At 39.8% G+C, this 25234-nt stretch overlaps 1 protein-coding gene across 1 annotated transcript in view; it reads right to left on the bottom strand.

Moving 5' to 3' along the window:
- DPP4 (dipeptidyl peptidase 4) overlaps positions 1-23789 on the bottom strand; it is a 40227-nt gene extending 16438 nt beyond the window's left edge. Inside the window, exons 1-16 of the mRNA XM_066322884.1 lie at positions 23703-23789; positions 23553-23637; positions 15399-15491; positions 14730-14824; positions 14528-14602; positions 12544-12596; positions 12369-12441; positions 11102-11222; positions 10528-10688; positions 8611-8714; positions 5105-5234; positions 4915-4959; positions 1856-1960; positions 1687-1754; positions 1442-1495; positions 860-984 (exon numbers count right to left, since the gene is read on the bottom strand). Coding sequence (XP_066178981.1) covers positions 860-984; positions 1442-1495; positions 1687-1754; positions 1856-1960; positions 4915-4959; positions 5105-5234; positions 8611-8714; positions 10528-10688; positions 11102-11222; positions 12369-12441; positions 12544-12596; positions 14528-14602; positions 14730-14824; positions 15399-15491; positions 23553-23637; positions 23703-23708 — 1393 coding nt within the window. The 5' untranslated portion in view covers positions 23709-23789. The remainder of the gene's footprint in view (positions 1-859; positions 985-1441; positions 1496-1686; positions 1755-1855; positions 1961-4914; positions 4960-5104; positions 5235-8610; positions 8715-10527; positions 10689-11101; positions 11223-12368; positions 12442-12543; positions 12597-14527; positions 14603-14729; positions 14825-15398; positions 15492-23552; positions 23638-23702) is intronic.
- Between the last annotated feature and the right edge of the window lie 1445 nt (positions 23790-25234).

The raw sequence follows: 25234 nt of genomic DNA, 5'->3' as shown, positions 1-25234 counted from the left end.
ACTTATTCCCGTGCAGTCTGCTCAAGCTAGATTTTAGGATAGCAGGGCCTAAATTCAAGCCACAGGATCCCACAAAATGCTCAGACTGTCTCAGAGATGAACCACATGACTGTGAGGTACTGAAGAATGGAATTTCCACTCTTTAGCGACGTCCATGCCTTGGCTGTGGACAATGGTTTGGCCATCAGGAAGCCTTGTCACAAGGACCACAGCAGTTGTCTTCAACCATTTTTACAGTCTTACAGAAAATTCCCTGTCTGCTATCTGTCCTTTTGTCCCATGGATTAAGGAAGATTTTGGCATACTAAAAACAACATACATTTATATCTAAAGTAATTTTTGAGATGATTTTATTTTTCCCACCCTTTGATTAATTTAACCCTTGTACTATCTAGCAGGAGCACTTACTGGTCAGAGACAGACTGCAGTCCCACTACTTACCTTATGGTTATGTTACTTGGATTTTCTTCTTGACCAGCACTATCTTAATTTTATTCTCATATATAAAGCACTGCTCTTTACCCAGTCTGTTGCTTGTCACACTTTCAGAGCCTCCAAATTCCTTCTGCAGGCAGAGCTTCCCATGCATCTCTTGAGGAGATGCACAGTGGACAGGAGTGTTTTGCAGCTCTTTCAGGTCCACTGACAGATAGAACTAACAAGTTTTATCCCAGTAATTTTTGTCAAGGTACTTTCGAGCCTAGGAGGCAGTATGTTTTTCCACTGCCAATACATTTATCCAATGTTATCAACACATATCATTGTTACACAGTACATATCAAGATCCTGACGAAGTGAACTTCACCACCCAACTAATCAGTGAGTCACGTTTATGTCAGTTAATTCGGGATATACTCACCGAGACAATTTAGCTGATAATACTGTGTGTCTTTGCTGAAGGACACAGAATAATACTGGCATCTTTCTTGATCCAGATTACAGCTAACACATTTAGTAAATTTTGGACTGCTTTCCAAGAGCACTCTGCAAAGTAAATGAGCTTCATCTCAGAGATAATTTTTTTAAGCTATGCTAAACCAGTATATGCTTTTTAAAAAAGATGGCCAAATGAAAAAGGTTAAAATTTGGAAGTGATAGGAACTGATTCAAAAACTAGAGAAAACAGACTTTCAACTTTTGAGTTAAATTAATACTGAAATTATAGTAATAGGAAAAAAAGCATAAGGGTTATTTTTAGGGTTTTTTGCTTGAGGATTGGTTGATTCTCCCCACAATTTCCCTTTATTAACTGAATTTATAGAAAAATATTTCATTTATTATTTTGCAGTTTATACTCTTACACTGATTTTCAATAAATATCCTAAAGATCCCACATTAGGCTGAACATCCAAATCTTTAAGTTTTCAATGCTTTTTCTTAAAGTTTCTCTTTTCCATTAAAACCAATTTTACTCATACTGCAGAAAAAAAGAATTTCTTACTTATAAAGATTTCTTCCTCCTGGCATGTCATCATTTTCATTACTGATGTAGTATCTATAAAAGCAAAAGATACTGGTTTTAGTAAAATATTTACAGTATAATATTTTAAAAAATTATCTGACAGATTTAAATCAGACTTTTAATAGGTTAAATGACACCTTCTCCCTGTTGTCTCTCTGTGCTTGCTTAGGCCCTTGTTACCAGCCCTTATGACAGGAAGAGGGCCCGTATTTACAGATACTTACAAAAATTTATCAGTTACAGCTTCTATGCTGATTACTTCCCATTTTCCTGAAGTAATAGCTATGGGAGCCTGGAGCAGGGGAAAAGGCAAGGCAAAAAGTAGAACATTAAATCCTTGATCACCAGGAGAAACAAAAGCCAGCAGTGACTGTCCTAGACAATATTCCTCACCTGTGAGCCATTTATGTAATGGATGTGCTTGTAACCTGCTGCGTCGCTGAAGACTTTGTAGTAGGAAGCATTGTCGGGTGCAAAGTGAGGGACAGATGGCTGAAACTTGAACATAAGAGAGATGTCTATTAAAGCAAAAAACAAAACTCCAGATCCAAAGCGATAAATTTAGGTTTTAATATCTCCAAGGAGTCTCAATGCTTGCAACAAGGCATCAATGAATGTACTGCAAACATCTTTGCTGTCTGACTTAGTAGGTAGAACCTGTAGCCATCGCTCTTAAAATAAACACACTTGAAATATTTTCTTGCTCCTTCAGCAGCAGAACTTCCTGAGTATTAGTGCTGGAAGTGATCCATCCACACCACCCCCCATCCCCCCCACAAATGTGAAGTACTTTCGGTGGTCTTAGTTTTCTACAATTTTAGGAAACAATTTGTGCATCTACTTGTTTTATTCCGTCCAATGCAGCTATAACCTAAAAAAAATTTAAACATTGCAATTTCATGATTTTCTTGAATTTCCCATTTCAAAACACATATTTGTGAACAAATTCTTTGAACTCAATTTCTTTTTTAGCTTAACAGTGAAAAATGTCCTGTTCTATTCAGAAAAACACAAGCTGCTTTCCAAGAGGAAATTTTGCTAGTAAGTAGGTGATTACAGAATGACAGAGAACTCAAACTGGAATAATATTGTCGTGAAGGAATTATCCATTTATCAATTGAGAGTGACAGAAATGAATCAATTTCTTTGACTGCCATTTGAATGTGCTACATATGGTAGAAATAAAGCGAGGAATGAAATTGAGCTGAATGAAATAAAACTTATTTCTGCTATAAATGCCCAAAGGATCTAAATGCTAATTAGGCAAGCGGCACAATGTAACTGCCTCGGAGATGCTACACCCATCTTGAAATGGTGAAACAAAGCTGAAGTGATTTGCCTCCGGTCATTCAGAAAGCAATGACAGAAATTAAGTCTTTCTTACCATGTGCTCCAAATAACCTCTCCTTGTTACCAAGCAGTATTTTTGCAAAAGGTAATCTGGCAAATATTTTGCTAGCTTTTCCCTTTTCCCTTTCGAAGTGTGACTTTCCTTTAACTCAACTGGCAAGCTCTAACAGCTGATGACCTGGAAGCCTTATACAGCAATGCAGGCTTTTCTGAGCATTCTTAGTTTAAACCTAATTTCATCTCTATTAAAAAAAAAAAAAAAAACAAACCCAAAACCAAACCAAAACCATCAACAAAAACCTAAAAAGCCCTCCCCTCCAAAAACCATAGAAAACATTATAGATACAAAGAGAGGACTACATGCCTGTATTTTACACACATAAATAATTTACTTAAATTTGTCTATACATATGTATGTACAGATATACATCTTGCAAATGTATAAAAATATTCCTTATTAATCAAATATCACTTTACCATCCCTAAGAAGGTGAAAAATAAAAAAGAATAAATATATCTATGCTATCCCCTCTTTAATCCTCCCTTCTCTCTATTTCTTTCTCAAATCCAAGAATCGTACAGTGAGATTATCATCATTTCTTCCAACAGCTCCTAAGAAGTGGGTTGTCTCTTTAAAAGAAACAAAAAACCAACAACCTAGTTTAGTGGCACAGACTTGCATTTTGCCCTCTCATTTTGCACAACTGTTTACAAAGTCTGCAGCTTGATCATCACATTGTCTAATTGTGAAGCCTTTGCTGCAGAGAAGCAAAATGTGTCAGCGTTAAGGCCTTCCTTTCCATATCAAATTTGACAGCAGGTGGGTTGATCTCTCATCTTCATACTGCGGATGATTTCATCCCTGCTGTTGCCTCCCTCTTTGCATTTCTTTAAACTTTCATTTTTGACTTCAAAAGTGAATTAGTGACTAAAGCATAATCAGTGTGTGGAAAATGCGGGAGTGGAAAGTGTACTCTGTGTTCTCATCAAAAGCTCTGAAACTCATTTCTCCCTCCAAATCTGAACTTTTGCATCTCTGCTTCACTTCCCCCAGATCTTCTGTGTAGTTCATTAGGTGCCTACTCTATACCATGTACAAAAGGACTGAGAGGCAGCTTGGAAATCATCATCCAGACAGTAGCTGGTTTGGCAGAAGAGAATGAAAATTTTAATCTGGCCAGGTGCATGTATCCCGTCCCCACTTCTCTTCAGTGGATATTTCATGTGAGGCAAACGTAATTAGCCCCAATTAAAACCTGGAATTGTTTGCTGTGACCTGATACACTAAAAATTGCTTTTGTCCTCTACGCCTGTATTCCAATGTGATTCAAGAGTCACAGAATACACTTCTTAATACATTTTATTCCCTAGATCTTTCTAGAGGTAGCAGAAAGACTAGAAAGCAGGTAAGCCAGCAGAGCTGGCAACATCCCAGAGCAAAGGGAATTCTGAATCTGGGCTCCTACATTTCCCCCCTACCTACTGCTACAGAAGCAGCAGGCCAGAAGTAGAAAGGAGTCTGGAAAGGGCGCTATGCTTTTGGTAAGTGGAACATCACAGAATTGTAGAATGGTGTGGGTTGGAAGTGCCCTTGAAGTTCATCTTGTTCCAATGCCCCTGCCATGGGCAGAAACACCTTCTACTAGACCAGGGTGCTCAAAGCCCCTTCCAACTTGGTCTAGAACACTCACAGGGATGGGGTAACCACAGCTTCTATGGGCAATCTCTTCCAGTGCCTCACCACCCTCACAGGGAAGAATTTCTTTCTAACACCTAATCTGAACCTAGTCTCTCAATTTAAAGCCATTATCTCTTGTCCTGTCAACAAGATGCACAGGTCACAGAGGGCATGATTAGAGCTCCTGCCATACTGCACTGTCAGCCCAGCCTAGGAGTTCAGAACCCATTACCCACAAAAAAATAAAGCTTAACCCCAGGTATGGGCTGACATTTGAGATAATTGTTTCTTGTACATGTAAAACACAGCAAGTGAGAAGACTGGACCTACTCAGAAGGGGCAGTGCAAAATCCAACAAGCTCATATAAAATTTTCACAATTCTCAGAATTTAGAATGTAGTAGTTTTAGAAATTGAACACTCACTCTGCCAATCCAGCCAGTTTTACTTTCTTCCGTAAGTTGTTTTTCCTAAGAACGAGAAAAACAAACAATCCCACAACAATTATGTTTATTTTGCATCAGGCTTTATTTCTACAAAGATACACATACGGATCTACTCTACTCCTTTGTAGCTTAATTTACCATTGCAACTCTCCTACCTAATTTTTCTTACCTCTGGACATGACCAAGTAGCATTTTCAAAGTCACAGACTGTGAGGACTGAAAAATTCTGAATTCTTCTGAGCCACTGCAGACAAATCCTTTCATCTGTCACCCATGTTACAACACTCAAATAATGATCCCTGAAAACAGCAACAACATAAGACATTTAAAATCCTCTCTATAATAGCATACCATACAATTGCATTCAGCAATTCACTGAATGAGACTCATCTGGCTATTTTCATTTCAATCTACTCTTCAACAATAAACACTGATGCAAATGTAATTGAGCTGTTTTTTCATCAATTGTTTTTGCTGCTAGTAGATGCCTTGGTTATTTTCAGAGATACAATAAAGAATTAGATAGCTTGTACAAACCCACTTCCAGAAACACTGCAATTAAATTTTAGCAGCTATTCTCTAATGCATAAAATAATAGCTACTCCAGGCTGTTCATAAATTTTGTACTGTGTGCATCTAGAGTAGAGGAAATTCTTCTGAATATTAAGTCGTGTATGCCTTAGATTAAGGAATTTTATCCTTAGCTGCCTGAAGTTCGCTGCTTGTAATTATTTTCTGAGTGATACACACTTTTGTTCAATTTAGTAGTTATTTCCATTAGTTACAATGAAGAGAGAGATCATTGAAAAACCAGATATTACTATTTGAATATTTTACTTTCATCTTCAGAATACCACCCAGCTGACACAAAGAATGAAGTATGAGAAAAAAAAATGCCATGACTATTCCTGTATATTAACTTTAAAAATGCACGACATAAAATTTAGTGGCTTTGTTTACCATAACGATCTGTTAGATGTACTGTCTTTTCTTATTTTAGATCTCTTCTATCTCCTTGAAGCCTTATGAACTAAAATAAAACAAACTTCCCCTCCAAAGCAAGTATACATTTTTAACCGTAATTTGCACATTTGACTTAGTTCCAAGTTCATGTTCCCTTTTCCCCCAAAGTTAGTTAACAAAAATGTGTGGGAAGTTTTGTGGTAAGAGTATCTTACTGATCACTGCGTTTTCGGGAGGGAAACACTACAATTAGTGTGGATGGATTAAAAATATGTCAGCTGGTTATCAAAAACCTTCAGATTTATCTCCAGATTAGTTTCAAAATCATGTTTGGAAAAGGTCTATTTCTGCATTTATATTTGACTGGGAAGTCAGCAGGTCATTTAATTGCTACTGCCGTTGAGTCTGCAGGAGCTTGTTTGTAAAAAAAAAACAGAAAAGGAAAAAGTCATTCTTCCTGTACCCACAATACTGGTTTCCCCTGTTTTGAATAAGGGGAATTAGTCCCACACTTTTCATTCTTACAAAGTGAAGGACGTTAACAATTCTGGTGACTATAAATCACTAATCAGACAAGATGGACATTACAAGGAAAACAGACAAACAAAAATATTATTTATTGAGCTATTACAATACATATCTCTCCCCCATGAGAGCAGGAATGCACCTTCAATATTCAACAGCACACTAAGCTGCAACTAACTCAAGAATAAAGTACAGTAGTTCTGCACTGCCCTTCCTTGTTTGTTGCTGAAAAGGGATACTCTGCAACTAATCTATTCAGAAGTTACTCTATTCAGCTTATTTCAGGACAGATCATTTCAGACAAGAAGGATCCATTGCCTTCAATCCTCCTGTTGGCTAAGAGGAGCCCCCTGCAACCATGGTGCCAAACCCAGTGTTTGAATGCTGGATGATTTCATGCTGGTCATTCATGCAGAGTGCCATGTTTCAAGTACCATCATATAGCAAAGCGCTGCCATTCCAGATTCTGGCGGGTTTTTTTGACAAATAAAACTCTTGCTCTGCAACATAAGTGCACTGTACCCCCTTCATATGTGGGGGTAAAACTGGTGCTCATCCAAGCTCTGGAGAATGCTGTAACAGGCAACCATTTGCTCAGGCACTGCCCCTCAACATCTTCAACCAGGCAGGTGGAGTGAGGTATGCCACCAACTCAAACTTAGTTTTGCTCAAAATTTAGCTCCATGGAAGTAAAAATAGAATTTTCCATCACAAAAACTAACTTTCCTGTCATGCAGTGGTATATATATAAATACAATATAAATATTCAATACTTTGAGCTTCCAGAAAAAACCCCTACCCAGCAGCAACAGAGCACATTGCTCACCTTTTCCTCCGCACATACCTTTGCTCTTCCAAAGTTCCCCACGACTAGGTCTGGCCACCTCAACTTTTGCAGGACACATATGGTGAGACTTGACCCTTATTTGGGTCAGCCACTGGGAAAAGGAGTGAATTTTGACCCTTGAACTCATCGTTCAAGGTCTGTATTTGTATTAATCCTGACTAACAGAGTGGCAAATTAATTTAAAAATGGATGAACTCCATGTAACTCACACCTCTGTTAGCCAGATGGGTGCGAGGCTGGAAGGCAGCTGATGGTTACTCTCCTCACATCAACTTCCATAAGGTATTAACAAAAGGTAAAAAAAAACCCTCTAAGACAGCAAAGACCTTAATCAGTACAGAGCAAAATGAAAAGGGCTTTTAATTTTGAGGCACTGGAATTCTGGAGGAAAACAAGGCACGACAGCTATCTAACATGTAGCTATTGCAGTGTGACTGTAACGGAAGGATAAAGAACAACATATTCATAAGAAATTGCATCTCTGTTAACACATGGATGTTTCACTGTGGTGAGGACTGAAGAGTACTGATTTTCCAGTTAGAGCTTTTTGGCCTCCATGTGTAAAATGCTGGTTTTATGCATAAGACAACAGACCTTTGTTTTTTTCTGGTTTATCAATATAACCTTTGCTTTCATACCCATCATGTTTGCAAGTGCAAACCTCTAAAGCATTTCCACAATACTGTTAAAAAGAAAAAAACAAAACCCAAGATCTGGGATACCAAATTGTGTGCATGCACTTTAAATTGATGTAGCTGCTCTTTACAAAATACATTTATATCATGTTGTGCATTTCCAGTGGCATTTTGAGGAATACAATTTTCCATTTACTTTGAGAGGTGCTGATTTTCACCATCTTCCCAAAGAAAACAAACATTTTAAGTATAAATCTGAAGACAACCATGATACCTTGCCTTAGCAAGGAGTCTGCTTCCAATGAAATCAAATCTTCACTTACCATTAAGGTTTTGTTTTGTTGGGTTTTTCCCCCCAGTGAATTGAAATACATATATTATAATTTGATTATACGAAAACTTGCTCATATTAAAGTTGTACTGTGAAATGACTTCACCATAGTTAGACTCCACTGAATGTGATGAGCCAAGAACTTGTCACATTCTGAATATAACATACATGGAATATGCCATCTATATATAATCACTGGGAGGATAATCTCTGTGCAGATTTTCTCTGGTAAATCTTGTTGCTACCAGAGCCACATTACAGGGAAAAACAGCCATATACACTGAATACAGGGAGGTCACATAGAGGAGGAGGAGCTCCTCCTCTCCCACCAAAAGAAACAATCAAATATCAAATATTTAACTAAAATTTCTCACCTTGATTCTATTTCTGGAGGTGGAGAAATTTTGAGAGGTTTGGAATCTGGAAGTGATGTGGTATCCACAATAAAGAATTGTACTGTTGGATTTGTAGCTCCTGCCTAAAAATAAAGATTTTCATTGTACTTTTGAAGAAAGAATATTCTTGGTGAAGAAAGTGTTTGAAATTATAGATGATTAAGTTACTACAGACAGAAAGGTAAAACCAGCTAACTGCAAACATGTGAAAAGATAAATTCCTAAATGCAGTTTTATGATTGATACTTAAATTATCCTTTGTATTTTTCACACACAAGCGTTAGTCATGCATTTCTAGATAAGCAAGACTACTACATTTAGAAACAATCACAGGGCTTGCTGTATTTGACCAGATCTCATCCTACATGCCACACATGGTACCTAGCAAAGAATCAAATCCATTGCTTACACACAGGAAAGTTCTTCTCCATGGAAGCAGCACCTTACACTAACTAATCATATCACAGCTGCCTATATCACAATCCAAGCTGTGACTGCAGCATGTACTCCACTATCTCTAATGTAATGTTGCTGACAGCGAAAGAGCTGTGTCAGTAAGGGCTGTTTCTCTGGTAGTCAACCAGCCAAGTCCTCATGGGAGCAGTTAGGTAGCTATACTTGAACCACCTCCAGAAGTCAGCAATATTCCAAACAAAAGGGGTTTGTAATAACATCTATAATTTAGACTGGTAATTCATTGGACACCTATGTCTCTTCTCAGGGGCCGTGCCCAGGACATCTGCAGCTGTCAGTGACCCCTTTGGGGGAGGGTCCATGGACACAGGCAAAGGCCATGTGCTCCACGACCTTTGGGAAGGCTAGGGAGTGATCATGGCTGCAGCAGAGAAAGTCGAGCTTGGCACAAAGAGGGCAGTTTTCCCACCAGGCAGCTGTACCAGATGAGCAGTAAGTTTGCTGTATCATCTGTCCTGCCCATTAATCAAGAGTGAAAAATAACTTCCTGGGATAGCCAGACCTTCACGGATCAGGGCAGGGCACATTGATGCCTTAAGCCAACACGGAGCACAAAAACCCAGGGGTGAACAGAAAATTATGATGATTTCAACCCATCTATTCCTTCCCAGCAATGGACATGCCCAGCACTATGATGGTGAAGGTATTGTGGAGGCCAACAATGAGAACATGTTTGTATTTATACTCAGCAGGGTAGTGCAATTGTTGTGCTCTACGTGTAATTTGTACTTGCTTTATGTCTTAAGTGCATTGCTCAGATAAATTGAAGTCCTGTATAACATAACAAATAACAGGTAAGTCTTGTATTAAATATGGAACCCTCCCCACATGGAGCACGTGAAGGAATCTGCTAGAGCACTCTGAATCTCACCCCAGGCAGCCCACTGCCAACTGTGCCATGAGCAGTGGACATAAAGTCACGGGGAGGGTAGGGGCAAGGAGGAGGAGCTCCTTGCACTAAAGGTTTCACTCTCACAGCTAAAACTGGAAGAGCTTAAGGTGTGGGCAGAGAAACTCCTTTAGCAGATTCCTCCTCTTCCTCTCAGTTCAGGAAATTGAAAATGATTAGCTGAAGAAGATTCCATTATCAATAGCATCCACAACCCTAACCTAATGTACATCTGCCTAATGCTTTGTACCAACTCGACTCCTTGAGAGTTTTTTTATCTCAATATCTACTCACTACCTCCAAATTTTATGGCAAAACAACAAAACCTTAAATCACACTTTTTTCCTCTTTTTTCTTTCCCCTGGAGATAATAAAATACTTTAACATTGCCAGATGCTGTTGACTTCAGAAAGAGTAATCACAGCAAGCTGTTGAGGAGAGACAGACAATATTTTCATTAGCGGGAACTGATTAAATGAGACTACTCTCTTAATGAAATTACAGAACAAACATGTTTAATAAATAACACAGACCTTGGGATATGGGATTTTAATGGTCTTCGGATACTGCAAGGTGTCCTCAGAATAAAAGGAATACTCTATAACAGGAACTTCTGTATCATTAAAGGATGCATAAGCCAAAAACTTGCCATTTGGAGACCACCACACAGCAGAATGCGTGCCAAACATTTCCTCTGGAAGAGAAGCAAATGTATTTAAGTTATAATTGATAAGTTGACTCTTCTATCCCAGGTGCTGTTCTCATTAGTTTTTAATAGGATATTTTTAAACACTGAAGTTCAGATACTAAAATTCAGACTGTTTGTTGGGGTTTTGAAATGAGATATTAGATCAATATTTATAATCCAGCATGTGAAGGTAATTCACACTAAGATTCCCAGTGACACAATGCAAACTACACAAACTCATATACATTCTTAGATCCTCACATGAGCCAGGTATTAAGCCCAGATAAAGATGCATGTTTCTTTTAAAATACAGACTTTATTTAATTTGAGTTTTTCAGTGGTAAGGAATGAAATAATAATTACAATAAACCGAAGTTTTCACATAATAATGGAAAGTAAGCCTTGCTTAATGTAGTTACCTTCATAAACCCAGTCTGGTATTCCATTGAAGATTTTATTTTCTTCTCCATTTTGAGTGATTTGCACAGCTTCTGCTGTTGGTGAGGTTTTTACATAAACATTATTATTCCAAACATATGCCTGTAAAACATCATAGTGATAAAAATTACTATTACAGTAAATCCTACTTCCTTTCTTTATTTCATCTACTGGGTAATTTGCACAAGATGACAGAAAACCATCTTTAAAACCTGCATTTCACCGAACAGCATTGATACTTAACAAACTTGGATTCACCAATACAAATACTAATACAGATCAGGGTTAACAACACAAGTTCAGATCTAGATGCTAAAAAATAAAGTAACATGACTACTGTATCAAGTTCTGAAAAATCTTTCAATTAATTTTCTCTTAAGTACAAGTTTATTTTCTGTCATCAGGAGTTTTTTTCCACTAATTTGTCTTTCAAAGAAAACTATCAGGGCTTTGGTAAAACATTCACGGGTCTCAGTGCTGCCAATAGATCTGCAAAGATTGTACATTTCTTCAGTAGCACTCAGAATTCTATTTGTTGGCACCTGCCTGCCTCTCTAAACCCCTGATTTTCATCTCCAGTAACTGAACAACAATTTTAATCCAGAGCTTTGCTTCAAGATGCAGAAACTCTTTTCAACTTCCCTGGCTTCTGTTGTTCGTCTTTTTAATTCACATACTAATTCACTAAGCAATAAGAATAAATAAAGACCACATTCTCTCGTCCAATGCTCAACCTAGGGAGGGCACAAGCCCTGCAAATGTGGTGGTTGTCACCATTGACATGGACGGGAGGGGAGGAAGAAAACAGCTGTGGGAAGGAGTACAAGACAGATTTTAGTTCTCTAATCCCACTAGATGCATCTATCAAGTAAAACTTCATTGATCATTGTGTAATTAGGAGATAAAAGTCACAGTGATGATTAAATAGACAGTTGTAATGCTGCTGTCTTTGAACGGGATGAGCTACTGTCTGCAACTGTAAAAACACAAAGTTCCTGTGCATTTGTGCATTTCATGACAACTGAGGCCACTAGTAATGTTCAGGAATGCATTTTCATTAAAGAAAAAACAAAACACACAGAGAGACTCTGGAGTCTTTCCAGCAACAGTAGTCAATTTTGAAACTAGTTCAGCTACTTTACCTAGCAGTAGGAAAGTCCCAAAACCTCAAGGGTACAGACATCATGAGTCTCCATGTCACATGTATGAAAATGACTGCTTATGTAAGTTTCACTTTTCTTTACTAACCAGTTTATGACCAACAGGTGACCAGGATATATACTGTGTATCATTAGGTAGTAGTCCGTCATCTAAGATAGAACTGGAAAGACAAAATCGAAGTGCAGCCAAGAGAAATCAGTGAAATGACATTTCAGTGCACAATGAATGTTAAAACAACATCTTATGTGCAAAAATTACTGACCTGCTATTGAAATCATAGATGTGATATGAAGCTGTAAAGGAATGCCTCCACAACTGCAAAAGAATTATTTTAATATTAAGAAAATGGATTTCACAAGGTTTCATATCTCTTGCAGTTTGAAATACCCCTAAGCCTTGCTTGTGATTTTTATTAAGATAGCGAGAACACAATGACCATCCAAGGGTAACAGATCTCTACCAGGTTTAAGGAAAGACTAAAGAATTTCCACCTTTCTAGGGTCATCTAGAGGCCACTGACTGATTAAGGACAGATGCCAGAGATGCTGCAGATTTCAAAAATCCTTGCGGCTACATGGCAGACTATCATCAGTGTGCAGTTCATCCTCCTCCTTGTGTTTTACCGGCTCATTTGCTGTCTTCTGTCTCATTTTTTATGTTGTATTATTTAACTTGGCATCTTATTTTATAGTAGTTCTCACAAGTCCCAGCAGTATGTCTGTAGCTGTTCCTCTGGTACCAGGGTGACCTATTCCCATTCATATTTTCAAAGAAATAAAACCCTTCTCTGAGAAATCTGCCTCTTGAGATCTGTATAACTCTGTAGGCACTTAATAGAGAGAAAGATGATGATGATAATGCAGACACATTTAAACATGTTCACTATGTGGGGCTGGAGAGGTTTGATTTAGCCCACAGCATTGATACGTTGCAATAATGCTCCCTTCTGAGAGGGTTCTTGGATATTTGTATGAAGATATAAACCAACAAGTAAGTACTACACAGCCAGATGGCTATTACATAACATGTGTCTACATCCTCATGATTCATTTTGTTACTCTCTTTCTTTGCAATAAAAATTAATAATAACAGAACTTTCAATCACACTGTTATATAAATGTTAAAATTCCTTGCTTCAGCATTGAAACAAAATTAACTCTTATGAATGCAACAAATAAAATACTACAGAGCAATAAATTACAAGTAGAGGGGATGTGCATGGTGGCTGGTAAAATATTAGGCATCTTGTGGCCTCTAATGATGTGGAGAAGAGTCAAATAACTCTGAACAATTCAGAAAGTCAAAAAAGGTAACTGGCTTAGGAGGACCCAGCACAGAAGCTAAAACTGAAAAAACCTGATGACTGAGTGCATGGACTTCGTTTGGCACAGTGCAAGAACCACTCTAGGACTGCAAGGCCAGGATATGTGCTCAGTGACACAGTGCTCAAGTATTTGTACGCTGGACAAGTTAGCACTGAACCTTTTACAGACAGAACAGGCACCTCTCTAGAACAAAAAGGAAAAAACGACTGAGTGGTTTCTCAGTGCACAAACTGCACAGCAAATGATCACCTCCATGAGGCTTCTCAGCTGGCACACAGAGACAAGTTTTCATGCCACCTGGCATAAATGTGGGTTGCCCTTTGTTGCACAGTTCAGCACCATGCCAGGATGAGGCATTCTGCTGCAGGCTCTTCATGTGCTCGCTGACAGGAGGCAACAGAGACACACAAGCCCACTCCAAGCACAAGCCTTCTTTGAAGCACATGCAGATTTTCATTCACCTCAGTTTTAAACTCTTACCTCCTACCACCACAATGTAACAACCACATATATATATATAGTACTCATATACAAGCAGATGTATACCAGCATATCTACTCATCACTTCTCCTAACCCACACAACTCCTGGGACAGCCATGCCTATCTACTCTCCTAGATTGTCTTCCCAAATAAACCGTCCAGCCTTGTTCTCCTCGTAATAACTCTTCATCCAGATGGCATGGAGAGTTAAAAGCATCTTTTTATCCAGATGCCTTTATTCCTTGGGCAGTCAACTCTCTCCTGCCAAGCTCACAGATAATACCACTCTCTTCTCCTGCCTGCACAACTCGACTGTTCCCTTACAGACGTTCATCACATTCACCCATCCTTCTGAATTCCCCTCATGTTCTCTCAGCCTCTCAGTTGCTCCCAAACCCTTATTTTCCAGTTTGATCCTCAGGTGTAAAGTGCACGTGTACCTTTGTATAGCTGTATTGCAAAAGAGCAAACTTCTGGTCAGGAGACAATGCAACTGTCCTTGCCTGGCACTCATCCTGTCAACAAAGGAAGGGCAAAAGAAACACATTAAGCGCTGATTCCAAAGACTGACACAGAACAAATTATGAAATCCAATACCTTTCCCAATGTCTGTCTGCATATATTACATTTAAGTCAACATACTAATGTTGTATTTGCCAGGATTACTGAGGATGTTCCGTTGTCAGCACTGATACACAGGATGTCCCCATTATCTGTTTTGTGAAGATACTGATTCCCTAAAAGCACAAGAGAGATGACAAAAAAACTAAGTTAAATGCTCATCAGTTACTTCTGTTTTCCCTCTACGTTTTTAATCAGGAAATAAAATCCAAAAATCTGGACAATGCTGTTTCCCCTAACTTTTAATACATAGCTTATAGCACAAGAATGTTCACAAAAGGTAGTTGTGGAGCTCACAGCATCCACCTTCTAGCATCTCCTTCCGTTGGGGCACTAGGAATACTGAAAAGGAAAAGGAGCCTGCATCTCCCTGTTCCCTGGCAGTCCCATGCACAGGACGCTGACACACCTCAGAGGGTAACATGCTTCTACCCTTAAGCACAGAAGTAAGTATGCCCTTTTAGCAGTCGGAGAATATAACCTGCCATGAACATGAGCATGTTTCTAAGGGAAAAAAAGAATCAACCCTTTGAGCTATGCACATTCTATACATTCTATAATGGTACTGTTAAATAATTTGACTTCTTTTCAGACTACAGTAGTCACCTCAGCATGAAGTGACTGAAGGCAGTACATTTCTGAAGGGAGTACATTTTCCTGACATTCAAGTTGCATGTATAAAGGAATTACCTGAAATCCACTCCAAATTATGTGTTTTGTAGGTATAGTCATTGTTCAAGTAATTCTGTAGAGTGTACGTTTTTCCTGAAGGAGAGGTCTCTTCTGAAAGAAACAGACAGAAGAGAGATTTTGATCTCGCTGCAAATTGTTTCACCCCAGCTTCTTAACCTGGCTACTACGTGGATTTTTGTTGCTGGTTATTAAAGTGGTTTAGCTAACCGTCTCTAAAGTAGTAGCAGTGGGAAGGCAATAAAACTTTATTGCAGGGTAAATTCAGCAAGCATAAAACAAAGGAGTGTCATCAAGGTCATTCAACAAAGTCATGGAAATAAAAATGCCTTTCTGACAGTGACAAAAATGAATAAAGACCTCTGACTTGCTTACCTCAGCAAACATGTACTCCTCAAAAGCTGCAAAGAAGTGATCTTTGTGCCTTTCTCCCCATGCTCACTCTGGGAAGTTCACTGCAGAGCCCCAGTTGCTAATAGCTGCAATTGTGAATCACCTGCTTATCCTTAAACTCAAATTTCAGAAATGCCTCAAATAAAAAACCCTAAAAATCTGAGAAGCGGTAAAATATTCAGGGAAGGTCTAACTAAAAAAGCCCTAATTAAATAACAAACACTTCCTCGTAAGATTATGATTAAATAATTGATTAAATATTTATCCCTCTTTTGATGTGATTTTCACCAAGGTATCTTAAAATTTATTTCAGCATTACAATTTTGACTGAAAAATTAAAGCCAAGTAACTGGGTTAGTCTGAAAAGACCAAGTGAAACTTTGAATCTAGTTAAGCTAATGAGTTTGGTCATCAGCTTCAGCACACTGCAGTCAGTTTCTAGGTGAAGAATTTATTTCCTACTGCCTGCAGTGCACAAGTTACTTTTTCCAAAGTATGACAAGTAATAACAACAACAACAACTCAGTCTGTGAGTCTTTGTGATCTTTTTCCTCTGAAAACAAAGACTACAGATTTTAAATTCAGGTTCAGCATCCTCCCTGCTGGTTTTTTTTGTTTTTTGGTTGGTTTTTTTTTTTTTTTTTTTTTTTTTTTTTTTTTTTACCGGAAACCTAGAATCTACCTTCATCTACCTAAATCTACCCTTTTACCTACAGGGTCCAGAAGGGAAGGAATTTTGGTTTCAGCTGGCTGAATCAAAAGACTAGAATAAAAGCAACCGATAAAACCGCTCAAGTACAGATATGGTGACTGATCAACCAAGATGTTAACCTGCCCCTATCAATTCTAAGCCACCAGGCTTTTGGATACTTTTAAACAGAGTATTCTCTGCCTTCTCTTTCCTTATGCTGAAGAAGAAAAAGACAGCAAAGTCCTTGGAGACAGAAAAACACCTCACAACAGTTTTTGCAGGTCCTCTTTCTGCAGGTTGGATAACTGTGACATCTGGAACATCACAAGATGACATTCATACAGGCTATTATAGCTTTACTCTTAATCCCAAACAATAAGAAAACTGTATATATACAGAATAGACTGTACAAAAACCGCTGCAAGAGACATAAAAAACAATGATTTTACTCTAAAATGCTCAAAAAAGGTTAAAAACTGCTTGCTCAATTCCATCTGAAAAGAGACTAAAAAAATTACTAGGCTGGCTTTTTTGCTCTTGAAGTTTCTGTGAAAATAATAATTTCTCAGGTTATTTATTTAACTGAATATTTAATTTGATGGATTATGAACAAGTGGGTATTTAATATTCATACACAGTTGTCTAGTTGGGAATATGACTTCTTCCTAATCGAGAAAGTGTCATTTTCAATCAGAGGGGCTTCGGAAAGCAACAAAACCCTCTCTTGGAAAAGGAGAAGCAATTTAAGACAGGTGGCTGATGAACAGGTTTAGGGATTTTTCCAAACTGATGAATGTTTTTCTCCCTGGTGACATACATATTTTGCTAAGGTCTCATTACTAAAAATCAGGCCACTATTAAGATTTGTTGGCTATGTATAAAATTAAAATTTCATTTTCTGTCAACACCTTCCACATAGTATCTGAATATGAAAACACACGCCAAGCTGCAAGGGTACAGTCACAGAAGTTCTAGTTGAAGCATTTTCTTAATCTACAAGGTGGGCCATTACCAGTATACTCTTACTTATTCACTTTTGCCACTGACTAAAGATACTCAGTGTACATTGAATTCCAAATTTTGGTTCTTATTTTTCAGATTACACTTGAAAAGAAAGGTCAAACAGGTTTATTTGGACAGAATAAAGTAATTGCTGACATTCAAGAGCATTTTATAGGCTTTGAAGATTGTATACAGGTGTTTATGTTTTAGCAAAACTGCTTCTTTCACTATTGGGTTCCTCAGAGAGGCTGTATTTTCTTGCTATTTTTCTTTTTCAACAATTCCACATACAGACTTATTTTTCAAAACTTCAAATGACTAGCTTCCAATGCTCAGTACTGGGGCCAGTTGTGTTTAATAGTCTTTATCAATGCTTTGGATGAGGGGATTGAGTTCACCCTCATTAAGTTTACAGACGACACCAAGCTGGGCAGGAGTTTGCTCTGCTGGAGGGCAGGAGGGCTCTGCACAGGCTGGATTGATGGGCCAAGGCCAACTGCCTGAGGTTCAGGAAGTGCCACATCCAACACTTGGCTTACAACAACCCCAGGAAGTGCCACAGGCTGGGGCAGAGTGGCTGGGGAAAGACCTGCCCAGGAGAAAAGGATCTAGGGGCGCTGCTGGTCAACACCAAGCTGAACGTGAGCCAGTGTGTGCCCAGGTGGCCAAGAAGGCCAATGGCATCCTGGCCTGTATCTGGAATAACGTGGCCAGCAGGAGCAGGGCTGTGATTGTCCCCTTTTGCTTGGCACAGTGAGGCCACACCTCAAGTGCTGTGTCCAGTTCTGGGCCCCTCAGTTCAAGACAGACATGGAGGCACTGGAATGAGTCCAGAGAAAGGCAATGGAGCTGGTGATGGCTCTGGAGCACAAGTCCTGTGAGGGAGCTGGGAGTGTTCAGCCTGGAGAAGAGGAGGCTCAGGGGGAACAGTATTGCTTTCTACAACTACCTGAGGGGAGGCTGTAGCCAGGTGGGGGACAGGCTTTTCACCCAGGCAGATAGTGACTGCACATGAGGAAATAGCCTCAAGCTGTGCCAGAGAAGGTTCAGGTTGGACATCAGGAAGAATTTTTTCACTGAAAGGGTGGTTAAGCATTGGAAAGGAGTGCCCAGGAGAGTGGTGGAGTCACATGCCTGCAAATACTTAAAGAGATGACAGGACTGCTATGGTTTAGCTGATAAAATGGTGTCTAATTAAAGGTTTGACTTGATGAGCTTGGAGGCTTTTCCTAATCTTAATGATTCCATGATTCATCTCTACCCTGGTCTGACCCCTGGCAGTACATATTTATTTCCACTGTCATAATGATACACTAGAAATAGTTACATCATAATACCTCTGTTCCAATAATAAAACTGTAAGTCAGTCCTTCTGCAAAGAAGGCTCTTAAACTTTTATGTAAGTAGTACTCATACAAAGTTGATAAACAATTCTGTTGGAATTTTGGCATTTCCTATTAATATGCTACCCTTTCTTAAAGAGAAAAATTGAATTGGTTTCTGTAGGTGGGAGCTGCTGACATTGTTTAACCCCAGCTGGCAACTAAGTACCACTCCCTTCCTTCCTCCCTCACCCTCTGTGGCCATGGGGAGGAGAATCAGAAATAGATAAACCCATAGGTTGAAATAGAAACAGTCAGTGATTGAAATAAAACTAAATATCATACTCCTAAGAATATTTGTAATGAGAAGTACAGCAAGAGGAATAAAACCCAAGATGGACAACTGATGCAAAATTCATTTTCTCACCACCCCCTGACCAAGGTTCAGCCTGTCCTGACAGCAATCAGCACCTCACAGCCAACCCCCCAGTTTCTTATCAGCATGACATTATTTGTTATGAAATTCTCCCTTGCCAGATCTGGTCAGCTGTGCTGGCCATGCGCCCTCCCAGGTCCTTGTACACCTCTGTTCTGGCAGAGCCTGGGAAACTGGTGTCCATGACTTAAGAGTAAGCACTACTTAGCAACAACCAAAACATCAATGTGCTACCACATTAGTCTCATATTGAATCCAAAACAGAGCACTGGACTAGCTATGAGGAGAAAATTACCTGATTACCAGCCAAAACCAGGACAGGTGTAAAGAAAACAAGAAGTTAACAACTAAATAAGTTTTTATGGTATGACATGTCACGGTACCAAAATGGAACCATGTTGAGAAATTACTTTTGGTGTATGTATTGGTTTTTACCCAGTTTCAAGACACATTTCCCTAATTTCCGTGTGTAATTAAAAAAAAAGGGGGGGGGGGAGAAGAAATTAACTGACTTTTAACCATGGAAAACTATAAAAGCAGTAATACTGGAAGCTTTACTGCATGTTCACCACTACCAAGTGAGACTGGAAAAACCACGAAAAGGGAAAGACAAGTGCAAGCATGATGTTCAGTAATAATGAGAAAGTGATAGAGAAGTTATAAAAATCAGAAAAGGTGAATGGTTATTTCCATTTTAAAGGGACAGCAGAAGAGCAATCTGCAATCAAAGGACATAATTTAGGAGCAGCAGGAGAGATGCAAGGGAATCCTGGCAGATTCAGTGGTCAGGAAAGTAAGAGACGTTTCAGGCTAGCTTTTCCAAACCTGCTGTTTCCCCATTTCTCTTCCAACATGTGTAAAAGAGAACTCTTTCCCCCTCCTGCATACTCCAGCTCTCAGTTAGTATGTGACAGAGCACTGAAGCATTTCCATCAAAAAAGTAGGTAAAAACTACTTTGCTGGTTCAGGCCAAAGGCTCACTTCATCCAGAATTCTATCCAATACCCAGGACATTCCGGAGAGACCACAACCAATGAGCGACTGCTGTCACATCTCCTGGAGCAGTTCATCCAAGAGCTACTCCATGGGGCTGCAGAGACATCCCTGGAGGGATTTAATCATTAACTTGGTAATCAATAGCTCTGGAATCCCTCTCAAATTCACCCCATCTCATGCAAAGCAAGGAAATAAGAATAGCAGAAATGTTCTTCAGATAGCAACCTACTGTTGATAATGGGTTTTTTTATTATATTACTCAGCATTTGAATTAGGGTAGATAACTGAGTTAAATGACAGTTACAGAAGTCAAGGACATGTAGCAGGAAAACATGTCCATTCCCTATCTTTTCAGACTCAAGAGCTCTCGGGCACCTTAATGTCACTAACTTCCCCAGGACCTGCTGTGCTCTTCCAACTTCTCCTAGGCACTTTTCTATCAAAATACCACAAAAGCAACATGTAATAACATCTAATCCTGATGGTGATGATCTTTCTCATTCAGTGAGTATCTCACTCTTGGAGAATTAAACCTGTAGGTGAAGAATTCTGGTTTGTGGACAGACAGCTGTATGGGACCCTCACTCCAAGGCTATCTATGACTTGCTCATGGCAGCAGAATAATAGTAAATACTGCACTGTCTCCTTCCTGCTTTCAGCATTGGCTGCTCATCCTCCCACTCCCAGCCTTCCAGACCAGCTCTAACAAGACCTGCAGTAAGAGAAGTGGTAGAGGTATAAACAGACATGGGATGTTTCAATCTGCCTTTTGCATGGAAGGTTATAGAAGAAAAAAAACTCTGAGAAGTGTAAGAAAATTGGTGAATCATGAACAAACAGAGCATTTTTTAAAATAAAATACTCATGCTTCAAGAGTAACAACTTGTTACTGTAGTCACCTGTTGGATAGCTCCTCAAAGCACAACAATGCTTTGATCAACAGACTTCAAACACAAGCCCCAAGGCTGTTTTGAAATTAAACTGTTTGATGCAAGTAGCCCCATGTGGTTATTAAATATAAAAATGAAGTGTCAAAATAGGCAGTGGGTCTAAACAAAATATACAATTTTGAACAGAGTTCTGGCAGCAGACCCTCCAGGTAAATTGCTGCACCTCAGATTAGGGAACCACTCTGCAAATTTATGTCTGCACTATTTGTCCATGCACTCTAAGTGTCTGCAAGAAAAGAAGCAGAAGTTCCCCTTGCAAGGCCTACAGGCCAGCCAACAAGACAGAACTCTGCTGGAGGGGCAAAAATCTTCCCTGCACTGGAAACTATTTATCAAACTAACTATGCGCTGCATGAATACTAAGCTTAAGAAATAAAAATACACTGAGAAACATGGCAGGGAAAACAGCTGCAGACCAAAGGTAAGAAATTCAAACTCAAAATTATCTGTTGATATCAATAACTGTCACATTCACTCCCTGGACAATGCTTGAACAATTGGGATGAAATAAAAACTATCTGACTGCAATTACGAGGATTTTTATCAGAGCAGACTTTGATTTCACATAGTCACAGCCATGTGAGCTGCTCCTTCCCAAAGCAATTTTGCCACTTGCATTTTGTACTCAGTCACCTGCATGGCCCAAGAGACATCCCCCAGCTGACTCTCATGTCCTCTGTTTGTTCATAAAAGCCATGTAATCAAACTAGTGATTAATTGCTCTAACCTATAAATTACTACTTTATGAGCACACCACCTGTGCACTCTCAGCTACCAGAAAACATCTGTTTAGCACCCTTTAGTCAAAAATCCAAAAGAACTCTGCAGTTCTCAAACTACAATGGTCACATCGTTCAGATGCTACTGGTGGCCTGATTCGTGAAGAGACAGGAATTCAAGTTTTTTAACTGGGACCACTCCATCTCAATCCTTATTTTACCCAGAGAGACTTACTGAACTACCTGGGTGTGTTCTCTATGCCTTGACTCGAACCAACAGTAAAAAGTCTGACACACTGCTCTATGCTTTTACAACCAAAGGACACAAGCCAAGGCTGACAGCATGGTGGTATTCTGTATCATAGAACAGAAAGCCTCTTTGAAGTAAAATGAATTTACTATGTAACTGAATGACTGATCTTGAATTGCAGCCACTTCTAGAGCAAAAGAACTCCTATGCTACAATTCATGAAGGAAGAAAACCCACTTTATTTACAGTAAGACATAGCACTGGCATCAAGATAGACAAGTACTAACTCTTCAGCAGAGTTCAGGCCTGCATACTGAATTCTTTCACTAGGTGTTATGCCTGCACACATCCATCTGATAAGTTATCAAGACCCTTTCTCTTGCTCTTCCCCACTTGTGAAATTCAGAGTATTTTTTGTCACCTCAAAAATCTGCTTTTTTGAGATAAGTGGCAAAAAGCTGCCCCAAAAGAGAAAATAGACTCAGCATCCACTGATGGAAGTTTCAGCCTAGAAGGCATGTAACTCAGATATCTGGACTTTGAAAATCCACTTCTGAATGACTGTGATACTGATATTAATAGAGCTGAACTGCAAAACAGTTTAATGTAAATTCTGCCACATGAGCACTAGTGACACACGCCCCGCCTCCTTAACGAACACAACAACCCCCCCAGAACTTTGTGTGCACATGAGCCATTTCTGAGCACATCCTCTAGATCCACTTACACAATTTCACTTTTTTTGGGCTGCACTTCTCCGACCTGGGTCTAGTCTAGAAAACCGTCCCTTGGAGTTTGCCGTGCTGACCATGCATATCGCGACTGACCGCTCAGTTGTTAATCACAGGAACACAAAATGAGAGCGGCTCTGTCCTACCAGCTGAAAGCAATGCATTGCTTGATCAGGTTTGAATGCTGTTTCACATTAACACCCAGAGCTACAAGGGCAACCTGGAAAGTGCTAACTGGTCAGAGTCCAAAACCACATTCCGATTCTTTCTGTACTTTTCTGACCTCTGTAACCGTGCTGTTTATATCATTTCACTGAACGCTGTTAGCAAAAGTCGTGCAAACAAAGCAAATGAGAGCGAATAGAACTTCTTCTCTTCAATGCACCCTAGAAAAATGAGTAGTTGGCATTTTACTGCTGGTTCGAGAGCCTTTGGCGACAGTAAGAACAGGAAAGAGCGAAAACGACAATTATTCTAATTATTGCCGGCGCATACAAGAAAATTAAGAGACTTTTAAATTGTCCTGGCGCCCCCCACCCTCTCTGGTGAGACGGCCGCACCTCCCCGTTTCCAGCCCAGCGGACCCCGTTCCCTGGGGCACAAACTTCGGGCAGAACTTTCCCCGCTCCGCCGCCCGCCCCCCGCGGCCGCGCCGCGCACTTACTGCGGGTCAGCAGCACCAGGGGCACGGTGATGACCGCCACCACCACGGCGACCCCCAAGATCCCCAGCAGCCACTTCAGGAAGGTCTGCAAGAGAATTGCCGTCAGCGAAGGGCGGCGCAGGCCGCGCCCGCGCTGCCGCCCGCACCCACCGACATCGCGGAGCGCGGCGATCCGCCGAGCGCGCCGTGCCTCCGCCGGGCTCTGCTGCCGCGGGAGCCGCGCCTGGGCGGGGGCTGGGGGCGGCTGCCTCGGGAGCGGCAGGCGCTGGGGGTTGTGCAAGACGCCGGCTTTCTGCTGCCTTTGCGGTTTGAGCGGCGCTTTCTCCGCCGCTTCGCTGCCCGGGAGCGCGGGGACGGCGCTGTGCGCGGCAGAGGAGGGATTGGGACGCCGGTGGGATTTCTGTCGGAAATCAGATAGCGGCCCAGAAGTGAAACGCCTTCAGACGCTGATGGAAAAGCTGCCAATGTTTTGATAACACCAGCGTTTTTGGAAAGTTTCTGCTCTTTGAACTTTTTTTTTTTTTTCCTTGAAAATCAAGACATGAAAAAAAAAAAAAAAAAAAAAAAACTGATAAAATTGCAGGAAGGGCTTATATTTATAGGTTTTTGGCACTGAAGGTAGTTGTGTAAGTCTGCTGAGTGGGTTTTTGAATTAAGACCAGAAAATGGAAGTATAGGACAAAAGTTTAAAATGTAGTGCTGAAGATGACCCTTGTTTATTACGCAAAACAATTCCCTTTCCAAGGAGAGTTTTAGAGTGTGTGCTGAGAAAATAGGACAAGTTGTTGGAAAAGACAGAATAACCTGTAAATCAAAACTGTAAAGTTTTTGATTGTTTACAAAGCTGAGTGTTTTCAATTATTAAACAAACTGTCTGAGTTTCTAAATTATTTTAAGAGCTCTAGCATCCAAAAAGTAATTGTAAGTGGTGCTTTTGGTTTTATCCAGGTTAGATTTCCTCCCCGCTAATTGCAGAACACTAGTAGCTACCAGAGACAGATGCAGGTATTTTACAAGTTGGGAAATGTAACAGAAAAAGTATGTGATCTGCTGAAGCAAGATTTCAGGTCCTGGGAAATAGCAAATGTTCTTAGTCTTGCCTTCAAAGTACTTGTCAAAGCTTTCAGAAAGGTTATGCTGCTTGCTCCTTCATCCTACTTATGCAGATGGAGCACAGCATTTAATATTTTATGGTTTTTCTTATGAAAACTGTGTCTGGAAGTGGGATAATAGCGTTTTGTGATAAAAAAGTCTCCTTTAGTATAACCTAAGTGTTTGCAAACATTAAAAATGTGTTTATATGGGAGATAACAGACTTCATCTAGATACAAACATGTTCTTGCTCGTTGTATACCATTTCCCTTGAAGGCAGCAGTTGGTACTAGTTATGAACTTACTCTGTTCTGGCTGTATCAGATCATCTCAGGAATGTCAATAATGTGCCCTGACAGAGGTTCCAGGTAGCACAGGGTACATTTACCATGGAGCATCCCACCTGCTGCAGTTTCACAGTTTGCTAATCAGTAATCTCTGATTACAGATAAGTCCACTTCTATGAAGTAAAATCACAGTGAAATGACATTCAGTCATGTAAAACAACAGCTTTACATTACTTTTCAAAGTAGCATCTCATTATATGCTGTAAGATGCATGACCAATGTTTCAGAATGTCTTACAGCTCC

The sequence above is a fragment of the Sylvia atricapilla genome, chromosome 7 (assembly GCF_009819655.1).
Source record: "Sylvia atricapilla isolate bSylAtr1 chromosome 7, bSylAtr1.pri, whole genome shotgun sequence".
Taxonomy (NCBI): domain Eukaryota; kingdom Metazoa; phylum Chordata; class Aves; order Passeriformes; family Sylviidae; genus Sylvia; species Sylvia atricapilla.
This window is presented reverse-complemented; position numbering and strand designations above follow the sequence as displayed.